This window comes from Scyliorhinus canicula, chromosome 15 (genome assembly GCF_902713615.1).
Source record: "Scyliorhinus canicula chromosome 15, sScyCan1.1, whole genome shotgun sequence".
NCBI lineage: Eukaryota > Metazoa > Chordata > Chondrichthyes > Carcharhiniformes > Scyliorhinidae > Scyliorhinus > Scyliorhinus canicula.
In genome coordinates, this window is record NC_052160.1 from 4,472,726 (window position 1) to 4,493,277 (window position 20,552).

The 20,552-nt window shown below is 44.1% G+C and overlaps 1 protein-coding gene across 3 annotated transcripts in view; it reads left to right on the forward strand.

Annotated features, from left to right (window-relative positions):
• The window catches only part of myh11b (myosin, heavy chain 11b, smooth muscle), a 165,522-nt gene that overhangs the window by 104,430 nt on the left and 40,540 nt on the right, over positions 1-20,552 (forward strand). For all 3 annotated transcript variants that reach the window (XM_038819567.1, XM_038819570.1, XM_038819568.1), the window contains 15 exons: positions 569-667; positions 757-900; positions 4,297-4,392; positions 4,481-4,599; positions 6,331-6,483; positions 8,367-8,540; positions 8,884-9,057; positions 10,395-10,509; positions 12,359-12,549; positions 14,691-14,812; positions 15,197-15,266; positions 16,235-16,395; positions 16,572-16,680; positions 17,737-17,868; positions 18,823-19,029. In XM_038819567.1, coding sequence (XP_038675495.1) covers positions 569-667; positions 757-900; positions 4,297-4,392; positions 4,481-4,599; positions 6,331-6,483; positions 8,367-8,540; positions 8,884-9,057; positions 10,395-10,509; positions 12,359-12,549; positions 14,691-14,812; positions 15,197-15,266; positions 16,235-16,395; positions 16,572-16,680; positions 17,737-17,868; positions 18,823-19,029 — 2,066 coding nt within the window. The remainder of the gene's footprint in view (positions 1-568; positions 668-756; positions 901-4,296; positions 4,393-4,480; positions 4,600-6,330; positions 6,484-8,366; positions 8,541-8,883; positions 9,058-10,394; positions 10,510-12,358; positions 12,550-14,690; positions 14,813-15,196; positions 15,267-16,234; positions 16,396-16,571; positions 16,681-17,736; positions 17,869-18,822; positions 19,030-20,552) is intronic.

Below are 20,552 nucleotides of genomic sequence, written 5' to 3' on the forward strand. Positions count from 1 at the left end.
AGCAGAACACAACACTCACCACCTCGCTCCCCCCTCGATGTCTATGGTGTTTGGTCTCCGTTTTTGTAGAACAGGGCTGAAAGATGTCCGTGTGAATTCCCGCTGGGTGGGGTGGGTGACCCTGGGTGGGGTGGGGTGGGTGACCCTGGGTGGAGTGGGTGACTCCAAGCTGCCGCCGTATTCGACTTCAATCTCGCAAATGAAGTTTGATCAGGTTTCTGGGCGGGATCCGGATCACACCGGCTGGAGCAGGCCGGAAAATGGCAAACTGTTTGGCGCCCGGCACAAATCCCGTTTTGGGGCTCTCGCGGCATAGTGGGATCGCCACCGGGCACGTCGCGGCCAGAGAATCTCCCCCAATGCGAATTAAACCTCTGTGCAAAATGCTTCCTGGGAACATATGGATAAAAATAGATAACTGCAGCAGGGCAAAGTATTGTTTGGAATTACAGGTCAACTTCAAATATGTTTTACATTTAATTTTCCCTTGCCAAGAATTATTGCTGCAAAATAAGATTATTTAAGGTCTAACCTGAAATGAATTTATTAACTTAACTGTAACAATTAGATTTGCTTGAAAAGTCCCGGGCTATTCGGCAAGCCACAGAAGAAAGGACATTCCATATTTTCTATTACCTTCTGGCTGGTTCTGGCGTGAAAATGAAGGGTGAGTGTAACTATTCTGTTTGTACAAGGCCTCACTGTGTTCACAAAGGAGCGGGAATTTTGACTTACTCTCTTGTTTGCAATTGGCAGAGGACTTACTGCTGGAACCATTCAAAAACTACAGGTTTTTATCCAATGGTCACGTTACTATCCCAGGACAGGATGATAAAGATATGTTCGAGGAGACTTCAGAAGCCATGACTATTATGGGATTCTCATGTGACGAGCAAACATGTAAGAACCATTTGGGTTTCAGGTTTTCTGAACTCAGCTGACTGCTAATGGTTAAAATGTAGACGTCAGACATGTTGAATAAACTTGAAATTATTCGGAATTCTAGGAACGGATCTACAAAATGAGCCTGATTTCCCATAGGAGTTCTCCTGGTTTCCATTCCCTCCAACCCCACATTACCATTGGAAATGAGGAGATTTCCACGGAGTTTCAAGCCCACAATCATGGATTGCCTCTTTACAGAGTTAATGGCCGTTTCGTCGCTTGTGGAAGTGTGAAAAGGTTGAGGGTGAATTGCAATATCTGGAGCCTAGACAAGAGATTGAAGAGTCGTCCATCTCGAGGCAGAGAGAGGATTTGGTGCACCATAGGCCAGATTTGGAGGAATGGAGATTTCTGGCAGGGTTGAAGGACGTTGCAGAGATGGGAGAGGGGCAAGGTCATGGAGAGATTTAAACGGCAGGATCACAATTTGCGGAGCTGAGGGTCAAAGCAATTCAGCAAGGACCGGGTGGAGTGCATGTCCCAGGTTTAAGATTCCCAGTCTGTGCTAAACTTGCAGCTTTCAGCTTAGGCAGCAGCAAGAATACAGTCTCCAATTTCCAGGGCAAGGCAAAGGGAAGGGTTAACTCAGCTTCCCTGCTGCCCATTGATACCTGCTGGGTAATCGGGATACCTAGATGTTGGTTGATGATCTTTCCTGTGACGCACTCCATTGAAGAATATTCTGTTGACTTGGCTTGAAAGTGAAGGGTGGCCACTTGGGTTAGATACCAGAGGGTTCCTGCCATCTGTGCTGCTGCTGCAAAGTAATTGATTTGGGAGAAAATGTTGTTGTATTGTGTGTAAAAATGAATGCGAATTTATAATAATAATCACTTATTGTCACAAGTAGGCTTCAATGAAGTTACTGTGAAAAGCCCCTAGTCGCCACTTTCCGACACCTGTTCGGGGAGGCTGGTATGGGAATTGAACCCATATGCTGACCTTGTTCTCGGAAACGTTATGAGTAGAACGTAGAACATACAATGCAGAAGGAGGCCATTTGGCCCATCGAGTCTGCACCGACCCACTTAAGCTCTCACTTCCACCCTATCTCCGTAACCCAATAACCCCTCATAACCTTTTTGGTGACTAAGGGCAATTTATCGTGGCCAATCCACCCACGTCTGTAGACTGTGGGAGGAAACCGGAGCACCCAGAGGAAACCCACGCAGACACGGGGAGAACGTGCAGACTCCGCACAGACAGTGACCCAAAAGGGAAGCGAACCTGGGACCCTGGCGCTGTGAAGCCACCGTGCTATCCACTTGTGCTACCGTGCTGCATTACAAGCCAGCTGTTTAGCCCACTATGCTAAACCAGCCCCGACTGCACCAGAGTGCAAGTGTTTCTTCACGTTTGGTAGTTTATGGGGCGAATGGCTATCCACATTATCTGTGCCCTTCCATAATGCTTTTTTTCATTCTTTCACGGAGTGTCGTCATTTGTTGGCCATTCACAAATGCCCTTGAAGGTGGTGGTGAGCCGCCTTCTTGAACCGCTGCAGTTCATGTGGTGTAGGTACACCCACTGTGCTGTTAGGAAGGGAGTTCTCGGGCAGCACGGTGGCACAGTGGGTTATCCCTGCAGCCTCACAGCGCCGAGGTCCCAGGTTCGATCCTGGCTCTGGGTCACTGCCCGTGTTTGGGTGGGTTTCGCCCCCACAACCTAAAGATGTGAAGGATAGATGGATTGGCCACGCTGAATTGCCCCTTAATGAGAAAAAATTAATTGGGTACACTAAATTTTTTTTTAAAAGGAAGGGAGTTCTCGCGTTGTGACATGTTTTTCGGGCAATTGTTTATCCTGAGCGAAAATATCTTGCCACCGTTTCAGATGGATGGGCCAAGGTGTCTTTGGTTATGAAGATTTGGAGGCCTCACTAAAAATGGGCTGTTGGATCCACGGCAAAAACACCAGAAGTATTATCAGCTCAGATGACTGCTGCAATGCAGAATGTCCATAAATGGTGTTTGGTAGAAAGGATAGTGAAACAGGGCCAACAGCAGACAAAGTGCATCAACTTCTCATTTGGTGAATAGTGTGTTTGTTGTCTTGGCACAGTAGATGGAAAGTCTGCCAAAATGAAGGTAGAAAGGAGCAATCTGCGTAAGGAAACCTGATGGGGAACAAATTAAAAGTACCTTTATGGTGATCCAAACTCACACAGGAGGCTCCTCTTTTGCAATAGATTACATACAGATGCGGCATTTGTATACAAGCTATAAATAACTTTCGACATTTAAATTCATTTGCAAGCGAATGGCAGCAAGTAAATGTCAAGCGGTTACAACCTTGATTTAAATCAGTCCAGGATTGGACCTTTGACCCTGTAAATGCTACAAACTGTAAACCAAGAATAAAAGACGCTTTATTATGTCTGTGCTATTGGTTAAATGTTGGCATTTTTTGGGGACAAATCCAAAGATTCAGCCCCCCCCACCCCATCCTGCCAGAGACAGCACATCAGAACTGGACTTCCAAACAGATTTCGTCTCACATTTAGGACGAGGTGGCCAGAACAACGCAGGTTAGAAACATCAGCGAGTATACTTTTTTTTTAAATTCAGAATACCCAATTCATACTTTGCACATCTTTGGGTTGTGGGGGCGAAACCCACGCAGACACGGGGAGAATGTGCAAACTCCACACGGACAGTGATTCAGAGCCGGGATCGAATCTGGGACCTCGGCCCCGTGAGGCAGCAGTGCTAACCCACTGCGCCACCGTGCTGCCCTCAGCGAGTATAATCAGTATCAGCACTGACTTTCTTGAAATCTATCATCAGATCACGTTTACATAAAGGGTCAATCCATTCAAAACCTTTATGCCCACAAATGTCAATCTATGAGCGCAAATATAAAAACGTGGCTTTTAAAACAAAATCATGCCGAAGGAACAGTAAAGAATCTGTTCAGATCGCGCTCTCTCCAGGCGTCTAGTATTCCTCAAAGTGTGGCTAGTTAGGAACTCCTTCTCCACGGAGGTGTTTGCTTATGTGTCCAGGGCAGAGCGATACTCTGTTCATTACCAACACTCAGTAATCCTATTTTCTTCATTGGCGATAAGTTGTAGCAATGACTTTGTTCCGTCATATTTACACTCTAGAACCATGAGCGTTCCTTCCCGTATTTTACAAGCATGTCAAAGAGGCATCTTTTCAGCAGATTTGTTTAAATAAGCATCGCCCTTGTGCATGTTAAGCTTGCACGGCAGCCAAAGCCTGATTTGGAAGGATGCTGCAGTCTGAATTACATTTCAAAGCAAAGTGATGGAAAGTTAGTGGAATTGTTTATATTACAGTGCGATGTAACCCAGCTAGTGCTGATATTTAAATCTTCTGATGTTTCCAGCTATATTCAAGGTTGTTTCATCCGTGCTTCAGCTGGGAAATATTTCCTTCAAAAAGGAGAGAAGTACTGACCAGGCTTCAATGCCGGACAATACAGGTACACATTTTACACACACCCCTTTTCCCAAGACATAAAGCTGGAAGGGTTGTGCCTATAACTGGTTCTGTCATCTCTTTTCCGAAAGTTGCTCAGAAGGTGTGCCACCTGTTGGGGATGAATGTGACCGATTTCACCAGAGCAATCCTGAGTCCACGGATCAAAGTTGGACGTGATTATGTTCAGAAAGCCCAGACCAAAGAGCAGGTAAAAAGAATTTCCAAACCTTGCGTTGTAGTGCCTTAAGTTGGAGACCATAGAACAGTCGGCCCACGAGTCTGCTCTGCCATTCAATCATGGCGGATATTTTGCTCCTCCCCATTCTCCTGCCTTATAATCGTAACCGAACAAACCGTTCTGTTTGAATTACATATATGCATTGTATTTACAGGCCAAGGAGGCCGATGATGACACAAGATTGTCTACACGATTATGTGTGGCATGGACAGAGTGGATAGTCAGATGCTCTTTCCTAGGGTAGGAGAGTCCAGTACGAGGGGACATAGGTTTAAAGTGTGTGGGGAAAAGTTTAGAACAAATGTGTGAGGCAAGTTTTTACACAGAGGGTGGTAAATATATGGGGAGGTGGTGGGAGCAGGTACGATAGCGACATTTAGTGGTCATCTAGACAAATATAATAGGGTGGGAATGGAAGGATACGGACTCCGTAAGTGTAGACGCTTTTAATTTAGGCAGGAACCATGGTCGGCACAGGCTTGGGGGGCCGAAGGGCCTGTTCCTGTGCTGAAGTTCTTTGTTCTTTTATTCTTGGACCCACAGGTACATTCCCCCACCTCTCTTCATCCCACTTGACCACTAGATCTTTCGCCCTTGTGCACTGATCATATTTAATCTATTGAATGCGTTTTGCATAAATATCATTTATTGCAATTTTGTAATTCTTAACTGGAACATACTAGTATGTCATAGATAATCATAGAATTTACAGTGCAGAAGGAGGCCATTCGGCCCATCGAGTCTGCACCGGCTCTTGGAAAGAGCACCCTACCCCCATAACCCAGTAACCCCACCCAACACTAAGGGCAATTTTGGACAATAAGGGCAATTTATCATGGCCAATCCACCTAACCTGCACATCTTTGGACTGTGGGAGGAAACCGGAGCACCCGGAGGAAACCTACGCACACACGGGGAGGATTTGTAGACTCCGCACAGACAGTGACCCAAGCTGGAACTGAACCTGGGACCCTGGAGCTGTGAAGCGATTGTGCTATCCACAATGCTACCGTGCTGCCCTATGAATGCTTCATAGATTATGTTGAGAAGATCCTGGGAGGAATCTCTCTGCAGTGAGCCTGACCAGAGCCTGACCAGAGTATTACAACACCCTCCAGTCAAACATTGACAGAGAGTTGTCACAGAAATATGGCTGCTCTGTACTCAGTGTTCTCCACCGCAGAGCACCGAGACTATGTATAATGATATTAAAACAAAAATGAAATCAATGTTTGGAATCACGATACAATTTGAAATTCGGAACTAATGTTGCATGAAGTCACGTTAAAATAGACTTCTTAGTCTGAATTTCCTGGCAGTTTCTAAATTTTGCAGTCTCCACCCAAGTATTGCAGGAGACATGCTGTGGAAGCTTTTCAGCTTGCACTCATCAGGACTGATGCAACATTTCGAAGGGATCACCCTTGTATGAGAAAAGGCTGCTGATTGGTTGGCAAATCGATTCTGGTGGAGGAGTATACACCAGGGAGTTATTGACCCCCGTGCTTTTGTTTAATTCTAAAAAGGTTCAATGCTTGAACATGTTCCTTTTGCCTGCAGTGGGCAGGTCCCTGCATTTGAATATCTATAGCTTCTAGAACCACATTGTAAAGCCAACTCGTAACCTGAAATTGCTTGTTAGTGTCTATTTAATTCTGCATTTGAACATTTCAACAATGCAAATAATTATTTCTGCTACAGGCTGACTTTGCAGTGGAAGCTTTGGCCAAAGCAATGTACGAACGTCTGTTTCGTTGGTTGCTTATTCGTATCAATAAAGCTCTGGACAGGACTAAGAGACAAGGAGCCACATTCCTTGGAATTCTTGATATTGCTGGCTTCGAGATATTCCAGGTATTCATTTGTCATATAGACAGCTGTTCATTTGTCATATAGACAGCTGTGTGGTGAAATTTATATTTTTGTCTGTGTGTGTTGGGGGGGGGGGGGGGGGGGGGAGTCACAATAACTTCACACCAGTGGGGAGTGATAACTGGGTGACTGGAGATTGTAATATTTAAGGTTCAGAATATACCCACCCTGGAGACATTACATTCTACCTGGGAACAAGAGCAGATCCTGTTGGGGGATATTAATAAGTCTCACAGATCAGTTCAGGAGTTAGTGAAAAGCAGCACATTGGGAGCAGACACAGAGGAAGGCCGAGGACGCTGGGCTCAGAGAAAATGGGTCGGGGATGCCGCTGGGATTCAAAACTTGGAGCTCCACTATGATGCAGTCTCCGCAGAAGAGATTGAGCAAATGGAAGGGAAGCAGTCGTTGGGGCAGTCTGAGTTGGAACAGCTGTTGCGGGAAATCAGAATCTATATATGTGAAAGAGAGGAGCTGCGGTCCCTCAAGAGAAAGACCGAGTTTAAGAATTTTTGTGCCTCACTGGCATCTGGCTGGTTTTTGAGAAAATGTGAGGAACCTTTCTTCGTTGCGTTTGCGTCTGCCATTTTAATGTGGTATGATCAGCCACAGTTTGCGTGCCAATTCATGTTTTCTTCATGTTTATTCTGGATGTTACGGTATAAGATAGATAGCATTGACTGTTTGCTTTATTAACTCATGTATGGTAAAAATTTATTCTTTTGAAAACAGTGGAATCTTGTAGCTTGATTCTCTTGGTGAGTAACTGGGATTTCCAATTTTCTCTACTTTAACGATAAAGGTTACAGGTTCCATGGTGAAATTTGAGGGTTTTGTCTGGAATTGTACTAAATATGGGGGCGTGGTTTGGGATTGTAACAGCTGTTACACTCTAATCTAATTGCTCCCGTTTTCCAAATGTACAGTTTATGCAGCAAACACCCAACAAATTTGTCTTTCCAATTGGCAGATCAGAATGCATTTTCTCATGCAAATCACATGATGAAGATAAATGTTCAATACTCTAGGACAAATTATTGGAGATAAATCCCATATCTATTTTTGTTAAAACTCTATGCCATCTATCCGGAATGCCATCAGCGGTGTTCAATCACCAGGTTAATTTGCAATTTCCACAGAGCTCCTTATGATCAGCAGCCAGAATGTTGGTGAAAGAGCAACAGACACCCCAAAGGAACTGCACAGAAAGCTGAAAACAGCCGTTAATGTTGTTTCTCTGGCGCTTTGCAAACTTTCTGCTGAAGTTATGGCAGGAAATTGGGAGACGCGCACAGAAATTCCCCTCATTGTAAATGTTTTTGTGCTGGGAAGAAATTCCAATGGGCAGTGAAGATTGATGGGAGTTAATGATCCTCAGCTGAGTATTATCGATATTACGACTTGCACAAAAAGATTCCCTATTTGATTAGCACTGCTGCCTCCCGACGCCAAGGACCCAGGTTCGATCCCGGCTCTGGGTCACTGTCCGTGTGGAGTTTGCACATTCTCCCCATGTTTGCGTGGGTTTCACCCCCACAACCCAAAGATGTGCAGGGTAGGTGGATTGGCCATGCTAAATTGCCCCTTAATTGGAAAAAATAATTGGTTACTCTAAATTTATTTTTTTTTAAATTCCCTATTTGTACACCCTTGCATATCTTCAATTAATGAGCTGTACACATGTTGCCACTGCTCAAAGTAAATTAAAGTTTGTGTATCAGTGATGGATGTTTCCAAAGTCCTAATTTCACCTGATTTTACAGCTATTGCAACTTCTCTAAACAATATATGCATATCCCGTAGAGTATCAATAACACTGCCGAAATACTCATTCATATTGAAAGTTATTTTATATTTATTTACAGGACAATTCCTTTGAACAGCTCTGTATCAATTACACCAATGAGAAGCTACAGCAGTTGTTCAACCACACCATGTTCATTCTGGAGCAGGAAGAGTACCAGAGAGAGGGGATCGAGTGGAACTTCATTGACTTTGGCCTGGATCTGCAGCCCTGCATTGAACTGATTGAAAGACTGGTGAGCTATAGAAAATAAAATAGATCAGCATCATCTCATCCGTGTTGGTTAAGCAGTTTTGTGCACTGACACCTGGGCGTTGTTGAGAAACTGTATATTGGGATTGGATGGATCGCAAGTGAAATATGGCTGAAATAGGCCATTCAGTGTAAACCTACAGAAACAAATCCACTCGGGAATGTCAAAGTACTAATCCATCCTCATAACCACATTGCCTCGGGTTGCAGAAACAAACCTTTTTAGACCGTGTCTCTTCAACAAACTAATATTTAGGAAACCTTATCGATGATTTTTGTTTTACTTACTAAGTCTGCTAAGTATTTTCTCTTGATCTGATTTTCAGACGAACCCACCAGGTATTTTGGCCTTGCTCGATGAAGAATGTTGGTTCCCCAAGGCCACAGACAAATCATTTGTGGAGAAGGTGGTTCAAGAACTGGGCAACCACACAAAGTTTTCCAAACCTAAACAACTGAAGGATAAAGGAGACTTCTGTATTGTTCACTACGCGGGAAAGGTAGGAACCAAGTAGTCAAGGCTACAGGATGGCAGGTGTATATCTTTTCAAAACCTAACCTGTGAAATGTGTCCAAGTAAACATTGTGCATTATAATAATTAGAGTCATTGTTTTACAGCACAGAACGAGGCCCTTCAGCCCACGTGTCTGTGCCGACCATCAAGCACCGATCTATTCTAATCCCAATATCTAGCATTTGGTCCATGACCTTGTGTGCTGTGGCATTTCCAAGTGCTCGTTTAAATGCTTCTCAAATGTTGTGAGGGTCCCTGCCTCTCCCACCCTTTCAGGCAACGAGTTCCAGATTCCCACCACCCTCTGCGTGAAAACGCGCTTCCTCAAATCCCCCTTGTCCTTTATCTTAAATCCATGCTCCCTAGTTATTTGCCCCCTTACCAAGGGGAAACATTTCTTCCTGTCTATGGCCCACATTATTTTATACATCTCAATCACGTCGTTCTCCCCCCCCCGCCCAGCCTTCTCTGCTCGAAGGAGAACAAAACCAGCCTCTCTTCACAGCTAAAACACTCCGGCCCAGACAACATCCTGGTAAATCTCATGTGCAATAGATAAATTTTATAATCAATCTTTGCAGACCGGAAATGAGTAAGATGGCCGACCGGAAGCTGCACTGATTGGCCATTGTCAAAATCGATGGTCCTCCTCAAAGGAAGCAGCTTCTTTAAAATCCATTTTTGCTTTCCGGTCTCGGAATGTTTTTAAAAAAAATTTAGAGTACCCAATTCATTTTTTCCAATTAAGGGACAATTTAGCATGGCCAATCGACCTACCCTGCGCATCTTTGGTTTGTAGGGGCGAAACCCATGCAGACACGGGGAGAATGTGCAAACTCCACACGGACAGTGACCCAGAGTCGGGATCGAACCTGGGACCTCAGCGCAGTGAGGCTGCAGTGCTACCACTGTGCCACCGTGCTGCCCTGGGACTTAGAATGTTGAAATTAAATTAAACTGGCCATCATTTTCTTTCTATTTCTTTGGCCTTGACATACAAGTCAATTAGGATCATGATTTGATTGAATTGTCCGTCCATCAGCAAAGTTGTGTAATTGAGTAAAGCTGGTGTCAGCCTCGTGACCGATTCCCCTGGGTGAGGCTGGGGTCCTGGATCTGTGTTGCAGAGAAAATAAACAAATGTCGTGTCTTGGGGGGGGGGGGGGGGGGGGGGGGGGGGGGGGGGGGGTGGAGGAAATTCTGAGGAATTGTTCAGACAACAATTTCAGTCAATAATCTGCTTTCATTTAGTACAGACCACGGAGTCGAGTAAACATAATGAAACAATGGAAACTCCTAAGATGTTAACGGTCTTGTTTCAGGTCCCTTACAATGCTGGAAATTGGCTAACCAAGAATATGGATCCATTAAATGATAACGTCACCTCCCTGCTGAACATATCATCTGATAGACATGTAGCGGAACTGTGGCGAGATGGTGAGAACATTATTGATAAGACTGAATTCAGCAGGAAAATATAAACCATTAATTACTATTTAAAAAGAACCTTCTGGGTGTGTTTTTGGCTCATTGAGATCAGCGCAATGTCAATGCTGGGCTACACAATCCTCCCCATTTCAGACGTTTTTACAAAATATACATATTCACTTGAAATCAGAGAGAGGAATCAAAAAATAAAGACCTTTTGTCACGACCACAGCTGATGCAGATACTGAGCCAGCTGGATATCCAATTAAAATCCATCTCGGCTGATTGTAATTTACTTTTGCATTGTAGAAACGAGGAGGGCAAGCTACTGAACACAAAAGCACAGGACTCCAGTAACTTTCAAACTTCAGCAAATTAGTATGTTTATTAAAAGAAAAGATACGTTGCCCATGCCAGGGGTCAGGCCTGGGGTGCCTTGCCCTCAAGAGGTGGGGGGAGGGGGGGTCTCGAGGACCCTGGAAGAGGTAAGTTGAGTGCAGTGGTGGGGTCCAGTGGGCACATTGGGGATGCTGAGGGGGTTTGAACGGTCTGACCCGATCTGCAGGTACTCTTCCTGCATTAGTGAGCTGTGCTTTCCATTAAATTGCCCCCACAATCTCTGACTTCCCAGAAGAAACCCACATTAATGTAGTTTTCCAAAATTATCTTGAACAAACCTTAGTGACTTAACTATTTCATCGGCCTTATGACAGTTCAATGTAGATGGCAGTCAGCCTGTTCTGTCATTGTAGAAAACCGACTCTCCTGACAAGAGAACCACTGAATGACTCATCAGTTATTACACAGTTCAGATTAATCTTAAAGGAAAAATATTATTTTAGGATGTACAAGTTCCTGTACAAAGCCCCAGCTCGCCATACCTGGAATAGTGTTTGTTTCTAAAATGAAAAAATGAAAATTGCTTATTGTCATAAATAGGCTTCAAATGAAGTTACTGTGAAAAGCCCCGAGTCGCCACATTCTGGCCCCTGTTCGGGGAGGCTGGTACGGGAATTAAACCGTGCTGCTGGCCTGCCTTGGTCTGCTTTAAAAGCCAGCGATTTAGCCCAGTGTGCTAAACTGGCCCCTTTAGACACCTCACCTTTGGAAGGATATATTGGCCTTGGAGAATTGACCCAGCAAAGATGTATTAAAATGATCCCTGAACCCCAATGGGCTAAATTGCATAAAGGGATTGCACAGAATAAGTTTGTATTTTTTGTAATTTCAAAGATTAAGGAGTGGTTTGATCCATGTTTACAAGATATGGGAACTGATGGGGTAGTTGGAGAGAAACCGTTTCTGCTGGTTGAGATGTTTTGAGCTGGGGACCGTGTCTGAAAATGACTGCGAAACATTTTCAGCAGCACAACTAGAAAATATCGTTATTTGCAAAGACTGGGAGAGGTTTGGAATCCAATCCCACAAATGGCAGTTCTAGCTCAATTGTTCATTTTAAATCTGGGATTGATAGATTTTTGCGAACCCAGATTATTCCGGGATTGTGGCTTGTGTAGGTGGTGCTGTGGAAACGTCCCTACCACTGGGCCAGAAGCTCTGCGTTCAAGTCCCGCATCAGGACCTGTTGGCCACGGAAGGTGAGGCCATGATGTGGTTCAATGGGCTGAGAATGTGCACTCCCATCACCTCCCCACTATTCCCCAAAGGGAAATCAAAAGTGTGGCGATTCACTTGGTGAAGATGGGCATATGGTTTAGGCCACAGGTCAACCATGATTTCGCAGAATGGACACATGGCAATAAATGGCCTCCTTTTCCTCCTGTTTAATACTGTCATCAGCAACACCCCAAACTCTGCAAACTGTCAAAACTTATTATATCCCATTTATATTTTAAAGTGGACCGTATTGTTGGATTGGACCAAGTAGCTAAAATGAGTGAAAGTATCCAGGGTGCCTCAAAAACCAAGAAGGGGATGTTCCGCACGGTGGGACAGTTATACAAGGAGCAACTGGGCAAACTCATGACGACATTGCGAAACACCAGCCCCAACTTTGTGCGCTGTATCATTCCAAACCACGAAAAGAGGGTAAGTTCATATGATTCACTCTCCGTTTTATTCCGAATGTCGGTGGTATGGGACAGCTCCAATTTTGCACGTGAGCATTCCCAAACAGAAAAATAAGTTGTTTGGAAAGATTGTTATACTATCCATAAAGATCTAGGAAGTAATTGTGATGTGAACGGGGTGCCACATTCATTGTCACATTGCAGCCATGTGCTGAGTAACAATGCATCAGTCTACCAGAAATACACAAGCAGAAACTCTAGACTAGAGTACCCAATTAATTTTTTCCAATTACGGGCAATTTAGCGTGGCCAATCCACCTACCCTGCACATTTTTAGGGTTGTGGGGGCGAAATCCACGCAAACACGGGGAGAATGTGAAAACTCCACACGGACAGTGACCCAGAGTCGGGATCGAACCCGGGTCCTCAGCGAAGCCCTGCCAGAATTCTTCAAAGAGCTTGCTCATTCTCACCGTCGTCATGTGAGCCTGGTGTACCACCTTAAACTGAATTAAGCTGAGCCTGGCACATGAGGAATTTACCCAGCCCAGGGCATCCGTCCACAGGCCCTCATCTAGCTCCTCACCCAGCTCCTCCTCCCACTTGTCCTTCAGTTCCTCCACTAGGGCCTCCTCCGCCTCCTGCCGTTCTTGGTAGATGTCCGACACCTATCCCTCCCCTACCCAGATGCCACCCTGTCCTGAATCCTATGAGGGGGTAGCAACGGAAATGTCCCCACCTGTTTTTTTGAGGAAGTCGCGGACTTGAAGGTATCTGAAGGCGTTTCCAGGGGGCAGACTGAATTTCTCCTACTGCACCTCCAAGCTAGGGTAACCATCTATGAACAGGTCCCCCATCCTATCAATGCCTGCCCTGTGCCAACTTTGAAAACCCCCCCCCCCCCCGGTCTATCGTGCCCGGAACAAATCTATGATTATTCCGTATCGGAGTCTAAACTGAGGCCCCCTCCTCCTTCCTGTGCCTTCTCCACTGGCCCCAGACCCTCAGTGCCGCCGTCACCACCGGGCTTGTGGTGTATCGTGCCGGCGAGAATGGCAGCGGTGCCTTTGCATGACGCCGCCTCCAGCCGCAACTCGGAAGCACTAACACCCCCCCCCCCCCCCCCCCCCCCCCAACCCCCGGACTGCGCTCCAAAGACTGTCTTTTACTCGCGGGGTCTTGTTGTCTCACACAAATCCCATGATAATCCTGTTCACCCGCTGGAAGAAGGATTTGGGGATGAAGATGGGAAGGCACTGGAAAACAAACAGGAATCTGGGGAGGACCGTCATTTTCACGGTCTGCACCCTTCCCGCCAGGGAAAGCAGGAGCATGTCCCACCTTTTAAAAGTCTCCCTCCATCTGCTCTACAAGCCGAGACAGATTGAGCCTGTGTAGGGCATCCCAGTTCCTAGCCACCTGTATACCTCGGTAACGAAAGCTCCGCTCCACCATCTGGAGTGGCAGCTCTCCCAGTCTCCCCTCCTGACCCCTAGCGTGGATTACAAACAGCTCACTTTTCCCCACGTACAACTTGTACCCCGAGAAGCTCCCAAAGTCCATAGGATCCGCATGCCCCTCTAGCGGGTCCGAAATATACATTAGCAGGTCGTCTGCGTAAAGCGAAACCCGGTGCTCCCCCCCCCCCCCCCCCCCCCCCCCCCCCCCCCCCCCCCCCCCCCCCCCCCCCCCCCCCCCCGCCCCCCGCGCACCAGGATCATGGGTATTTATTTCACGACACTGAAGGAACCGTGCAATTAATTGAGTAAGGGGCTATTGGAAATTACAGGAAATCATTAAAATATGAAGATGAATCGATTGGGGCTGCCTTGTGCAATATTAGTAACAAGCTGATATGGAATTTCTTTTTCTGTTAATTTAACAAAAGCATTAGATTAATTTTAAATCAGTTCCCTTTTAACTGAAGCAGCCAACAGAGCAGGTTAATATCTTCATTATGACTGTGAATTAATGAATTTCTTACAAATGGACTAACATGTTCAATTTGCACGTCAAAAATACTAAAGGAGGTATAAAGTTTGTAACATACGTGCAACGGCAGACAGGAAAAGACCTACTGTTTCACTCTGCTATCTCCATCCAAGTTTACAAGCTCCTGCACTCCATTGAACTTAACTAAGAAGAACTTTGCTCCGACAGGCTGGCAAACTTGAGGCGCACCTGGTTCTGGAGCAGCTCCGGTGCAATGGTGTTCTGGAAGGAATCCGGATCTGCCGTCAAGGATTCCCTAATAGGATTATCTTCCAGGAGTTCCGCCAAAGGTTAGTGGAATTTTGTCAGTAGCGACAGCTTCAGTTGTTGATAATTCCAATGTCAGTTTTCTTAACCAAAGCGTCATAACAGAAGGCTGAACAAATAGTCTCAATGTAGTTGCAACCCCTATTCTAAATATCTGTGAGGGAGCACTTAATGTATAAGAATTTTGTTTATAATGCTTTTCTTCACTGTATCAATGGCCTGGATTCGGGGTGGAGGGCAAAATTTGAAGATGACACAAAACTTTGTATCATTCATAAGGTGAAATGTCCCTGCAAACAGTGTCTCATCTTCGAGACGTTCTTGCGCAGAAACCACTTGCATTGCCTTATCTGTAAACGTAGGCTAGATAAATATAGTGAAGTATTAATCTATAATGTTTCTTTTAGATATGAAATCCTAACTCCAGGTGCTATTCCAAAAGGATTCATGGATGGAAAACAGGCTTGTGCACTTATGGTATGTAATGTGATGCTGGAAATAAACAAGAGCTAGACAGATTGTGCTGAAACTTCCATTCCACTACCAGGTAGTTTCACTCGATAACAGGATAGTTGGAAGTTAGATATTTGCCGAGGAGCCATAACCCCCCCCCCCCCGTGTATTTGCTGCCAATTTCCCATTGGAATTGATAAAAAGTTGAACATGCCCAAAAAGATTCGAGTGGGTGCATTCAAAAGATGCACTTAAATCGGCTATACAACATCTGATGCATTTTCAGTTATTGCCATTAATGCATTGACACTGGACATCAGGAACATCTTTGCTATTTTTGGATTGGAAAATTTAAGGCCATTGCACTCGAACAATCATTTCCAGATTGTGCTGAATCTTCCACATTGTCTAAAAAAGAAAATTGTCTACTTCAACTGCTCATTAATCGCTAATTATTAGATAAATATGCTGGATATTAGCTTTTTGACTAAAGCAGCAATTGGGTGATAAATACATCGAGAAGGGAGATAGCAACCTCTTCTCGTAATCTCCATTTTCTCAATCGCACAGAATGCATTTGCAACTGATCAAATAAAAAAAAATTGCCTTAGCAACGTGGTTTAGTGCAAATCCCTCCAGCAGTTTTGGTGAAAAGATGCTTGCTTTTTCTTTTGATGTGGAGATGCCGGCGTTGGACTGGGGTGGGCACAGTAAGAAGTCTGACAACACCAGGTTAAAGTCCAACAGGTTTGTTTCAAACACGAGCTTTCGGAGCGCAGCTCCTTCCTCAGGTGAATATTCTCCGAAAGCTCGTGTTTGAAACAAACCTGTTGGATATTCACCTGAGGAAGGAGCTGCGCTCCGAAAGCTTGTGTTTGAAACAAACCTGTTGGACTTTAACCTGGTGTTGTCAGACTTCTTACTGTAATTTTTCTTTTGGTTAATAAATGGAGATTCTGAATTGTTATTAAAACACATTGTGACCATTTTAGATTAAAGCCCTGGAACTCGATTCTAACCTGTTCAGGATTGGACAGAGTAAGATCTTCTTCCGAACTGGCGTACTGGCTCACCTGGAAGAGGAGAGAGATTTGAAAATTACCGATGTCATCATTTCTTTCCAAGCTCGGAGCCGTGGCTACCTGGCCAGAAAGTGAGAAATTTGGGTTTTCTGCACCAGCACCTTCTCATATTTTGAAATGTACCCCATATTAGTTTGATTTAAAAAGTTCACCCATCATTTTGTACTTGATTGTGCACCATTGGATTTCTGAATTGTTGTCCGAATGTGTGAGTGCAGAATGTTAATCATTCTCTGACTGATTCCAGGGCCTTTGCTAAGAGACAACAACAGCTGACTGCTATGAAAGTCATCCAGAGAAATTGTGCTGCTTACCTGAAGCTGCGAAACTGGCAATGGTGGAGACTATTCACTAAGGTTTGTTCAAGATAACTTTTGTCTGCTTGCTAATTTCTTAAAGGATTTTTTTTAAAGCATATTTTCTAATGTTAGACAAGAGACCACCATGGGTATGAAGTGAGTGTGGTGTTCTTTGTGATTCTTGTTCTCAGGATGCATGTTGTAGAGTTCACAACGTCCACAGAAGCTAAGTTCATTAACAAAGCTAACATTTATTTCCACTACTTTTATTAAAGCTCGACCACTTACTCCGATAGTAAACAATAATCTAGTAATCTACACTCAACTAACACTAGTCTCCGCACTCTCTATCTATAACTGTATTCTGATCTCTCTCACTTCTCCGATGCTCTCTTCTCCCGCCTTCTCCCAGAAGCCTGAGAGTCAGTGCTTTATATAGTTCTGCATCTAGCTCCATCTAGTGGTTTATTATGATACAAAATTAATCCTTTGTATTCTGAACATTTCCCATAATGTCACAGTGAGGTGATACCCTCGATACTAACATTAACTTCATGATGAATAATAGCAGATGGAGGAAGGAAATCCCTTTGATCATCATTTAAAAAATATATTGTAACTATTTTAGAGGTTTATGATATGAACAATAACAAATAGTAAGAGACAATTTGTTTACCCATTGAGGACCAAAAATAAGTTTCTTCCTTTGATCATTCCATCTAATCTGCACAAATTTACTGACCATAAAAATATATCTTTACAAAACCGATCACTGTTGTAGTTCACTATGGTTAAGCAATGAAAATGCTCAGGGCAGTGGTGGGTCCATCACAAGATGTTTATTTTTCATTATTCTTCATATTTACATTCCTCTAAGTGTATCCAAAATAAATTTGAATTAGCATCTACTCGTACATGGTTTATGTGTCAGCATTAAGATTTGATACATACCTCCCGTTGCCTAAATGAATATTCACACATTAAGTGTTTGAGCTGAAGTTTCCTTTGTGGATTAGAAGATGCCTGGGGTGTTCTTACTGATATGTAGCGAGGAACTCTCTGCGGAGTAAAACGTATTGTTCAAAGATGCTCATGTCTACTTTCTGGGTCCAGGTTAAGCCACTGCTGCAAGTCACACGTCAGGAAGAGGAAATGCAGCTGAAAGATGACGAACTGCAGAGAACGAAAGAAAAGCAACAGAAGGCAGAAGTTAATCTTGTAGAACTTGAAAGGAAACACTCTCAGGTAAGGTCACAGCACCATATGTACCTATCCCACTTCATCATATAACAGTGTTCACCCAGTAACGTTCTGCCAAATTGCAAGTAAGCATGCATTTCGGTTGGCTTAAAGATTATGATCTGACCATCTTTCAAAGGAGTTTTTTCAAGGGATCCAGTAAAGAGTAAAGCATTTTCTCCTTTTTGTTCATTTGAAATGCCTACAATAACTCACATGGAAAACACAATATGTTTACTGTTCGTATAATATATGGAGGGGGCACGGTAGCACAATGGTTAGCACTGTTGCTTCACAGCTCCAGGGTCCCAGGTTCGATTCCCGGCTTGGGTCACTGCCTGTGCGGAGTCTGCACGCTCTCCCCATGTCTGCGTGGGTTTCCTCCGGGTGCTCCGGGTTTTTCCCACAAGTCCCAAAAGACATGCTTGTTAGGTAATTTGGACATTCTGAATTCTCCTTCTGTGTACCCGAACAGGCGCCGGAATGTGGCGACTAGGGGCTTTTCACAGTAACTTCATTGCAGTGTTAATGTAAACCCAGCTTTGACAAAGAGTCATCGGACTCGAAACGTTAGCTCTTTTCTCTCCCCTCAGATGCTGCCAGACTTGCTGAGATTTTCCAGCATTTTCTCTTTCGTTAATGTAAGCCTACTTGTGACACTAAAGATTATCATAATTATTTTGTGAAATACTTCACTCTGTATATTTACGACTGATTGAAGAGAGCTGTGTTAAATTTTAGATGTGTTCTGGGATACAGCTGTGCAAGGGATGGTTAAGTCATTTTTTATTTTGCTAATAGGCTATCCCAGCTCTGAGGTAGAGTAACGTTGTGAAATCCCCCATAAATGTCACCACTCATGTCCATTGTTGTTTTCCCGATAACTTTGATATTGAGAGCTGCAATAAATGGTTCGCAGTAACCTTACCCCAATGTTTGTCTCCTTTCTGTGTCTTTTAGATGATGGAGGAGAAAGTTTGCCTGCAGGAACAGCTGCAGGCTGAGACAGAACTATATGCTGAGGCGGAAGAAATGAGAGTCCGCTTAGAATCCAAGAGGCAAGAGCTAGAGGAGATTCTTCATGAGATGGAGGCAAGAGTAGAAGAAGAGGAGGATCGGAATCAACAAATGCTAAACGAAAAGAAGAAAATGCAGACCCAAATCCTGGTAAATGAATTATTGCGTGGAAGGTGGACTTGGAAAAGGAATAGTGGATAATGGGAGACCCCCAATTGCGGTCTCCACAGTTACGACTTCAAATGAAATGTTATTGTCAAGTGTTCAGCAAAATGCACCTTGTTTCTTCTGCTGTCATCAGCCCCTTCGTCCTCCTTGTGAGATCCTTCTTATGTACATACATTTGGCTGATGACAAAAGGTAGCATAATTGATCATTTAGGTGTTTGCATTTCACAAGAGGATTTTGCTCACTCCTGTCCTCTTGCATTAAACGTCCAGCACGAGAAGCATTGGGGCACGATCTCTGTGATCTAATACTGGGGAACCGAGAAATGGCAGTGAATCCACCTGTCTTCACTGAGGAAGATACAAGAAAGTAGAGATCCAAGAGACCAGGGAGAAAGAGGAAATTGGCATTAATAAAAAGGATATATTGGTGAAATCAGTAAGGACTGGAAGTTGCTAAGTCTCCAGGACCTGATATACTACATCCCAGTTGAACGAGGTAGCTATGGAGATAGTGGATGTATCGGTGATTATCTTCCAAAATTCTACAGATTTTAGAACGGTTCCTGCAAAATGGAGGGTAGCAAACTATTTAAGAAGAGTGGGAGAAAGAAAATGGGGCAGCCTTCCATCAGTAATAATCAGACCATAAGACGTAGGAGCAAAAGTAGCCCATCGAGTCTTCTCTGCTATTCAATGAGATCATAGTTGATCTGATATATTCCTCAACTCGACTTTCCCACCTTATCCCCACAACACTTGATTCCATTACTGGTTAAAAATCTGTCCATCTCAGCCTTGAACAAACTAAATAACCCAGCCTCTGCAGCTGTCTGTGATAAAGATTCACTACCCTCCTGAGAGAAGAGATTCCTTATCTCTGTCTTTAATGGGCCACCCCTTACTCTGAGATAATGCCCTCTGGTAGGAATAATGCTACATCTATTATAAAGGATGAGAAAAATCACATCCTTCGATAATAGTGATCTGATTGGGCTAGTCGGCATGGATTTATGAATGGAAATTCATGTTAGATGAACCTGTTGGGGTTTTTTGAGGATGTTACTCACAAAATTGAGAGAGCCAGTGGCTGTAGTATACTTTGACGAAGCTCCTCACAGAAGGTTAATTAGCAAATTGGGATCGGAGGTAAATATTGGCATGGATTAGGGGTTGGCTAACGGGCAAAACACAGAGAGTAGGAATAAATGGCAGACCGTGGCTTCTGGGGTATCGCAAGGAACAGCATATGCGGCCCCAGGTGTTTACAATACATATCAATGTAATGGACCAGATGTAATATTTCCAAGTTCATGGAGAACACAAAGCTAGACGGGAAGGTGTTGTGAGGAAGATGTAAAGCAGCTACGAGAGGTTTGAACAGACTTACCGAGTGGGAAAGAGCATGGCAGATGGAATATAATGTGGGAAAATGTGAGGTGATCCAATTTGGTAGAAGGAACAGATGTGCAGAGAATTTCCCAAATGGTGGGAAATTAGAAAGTG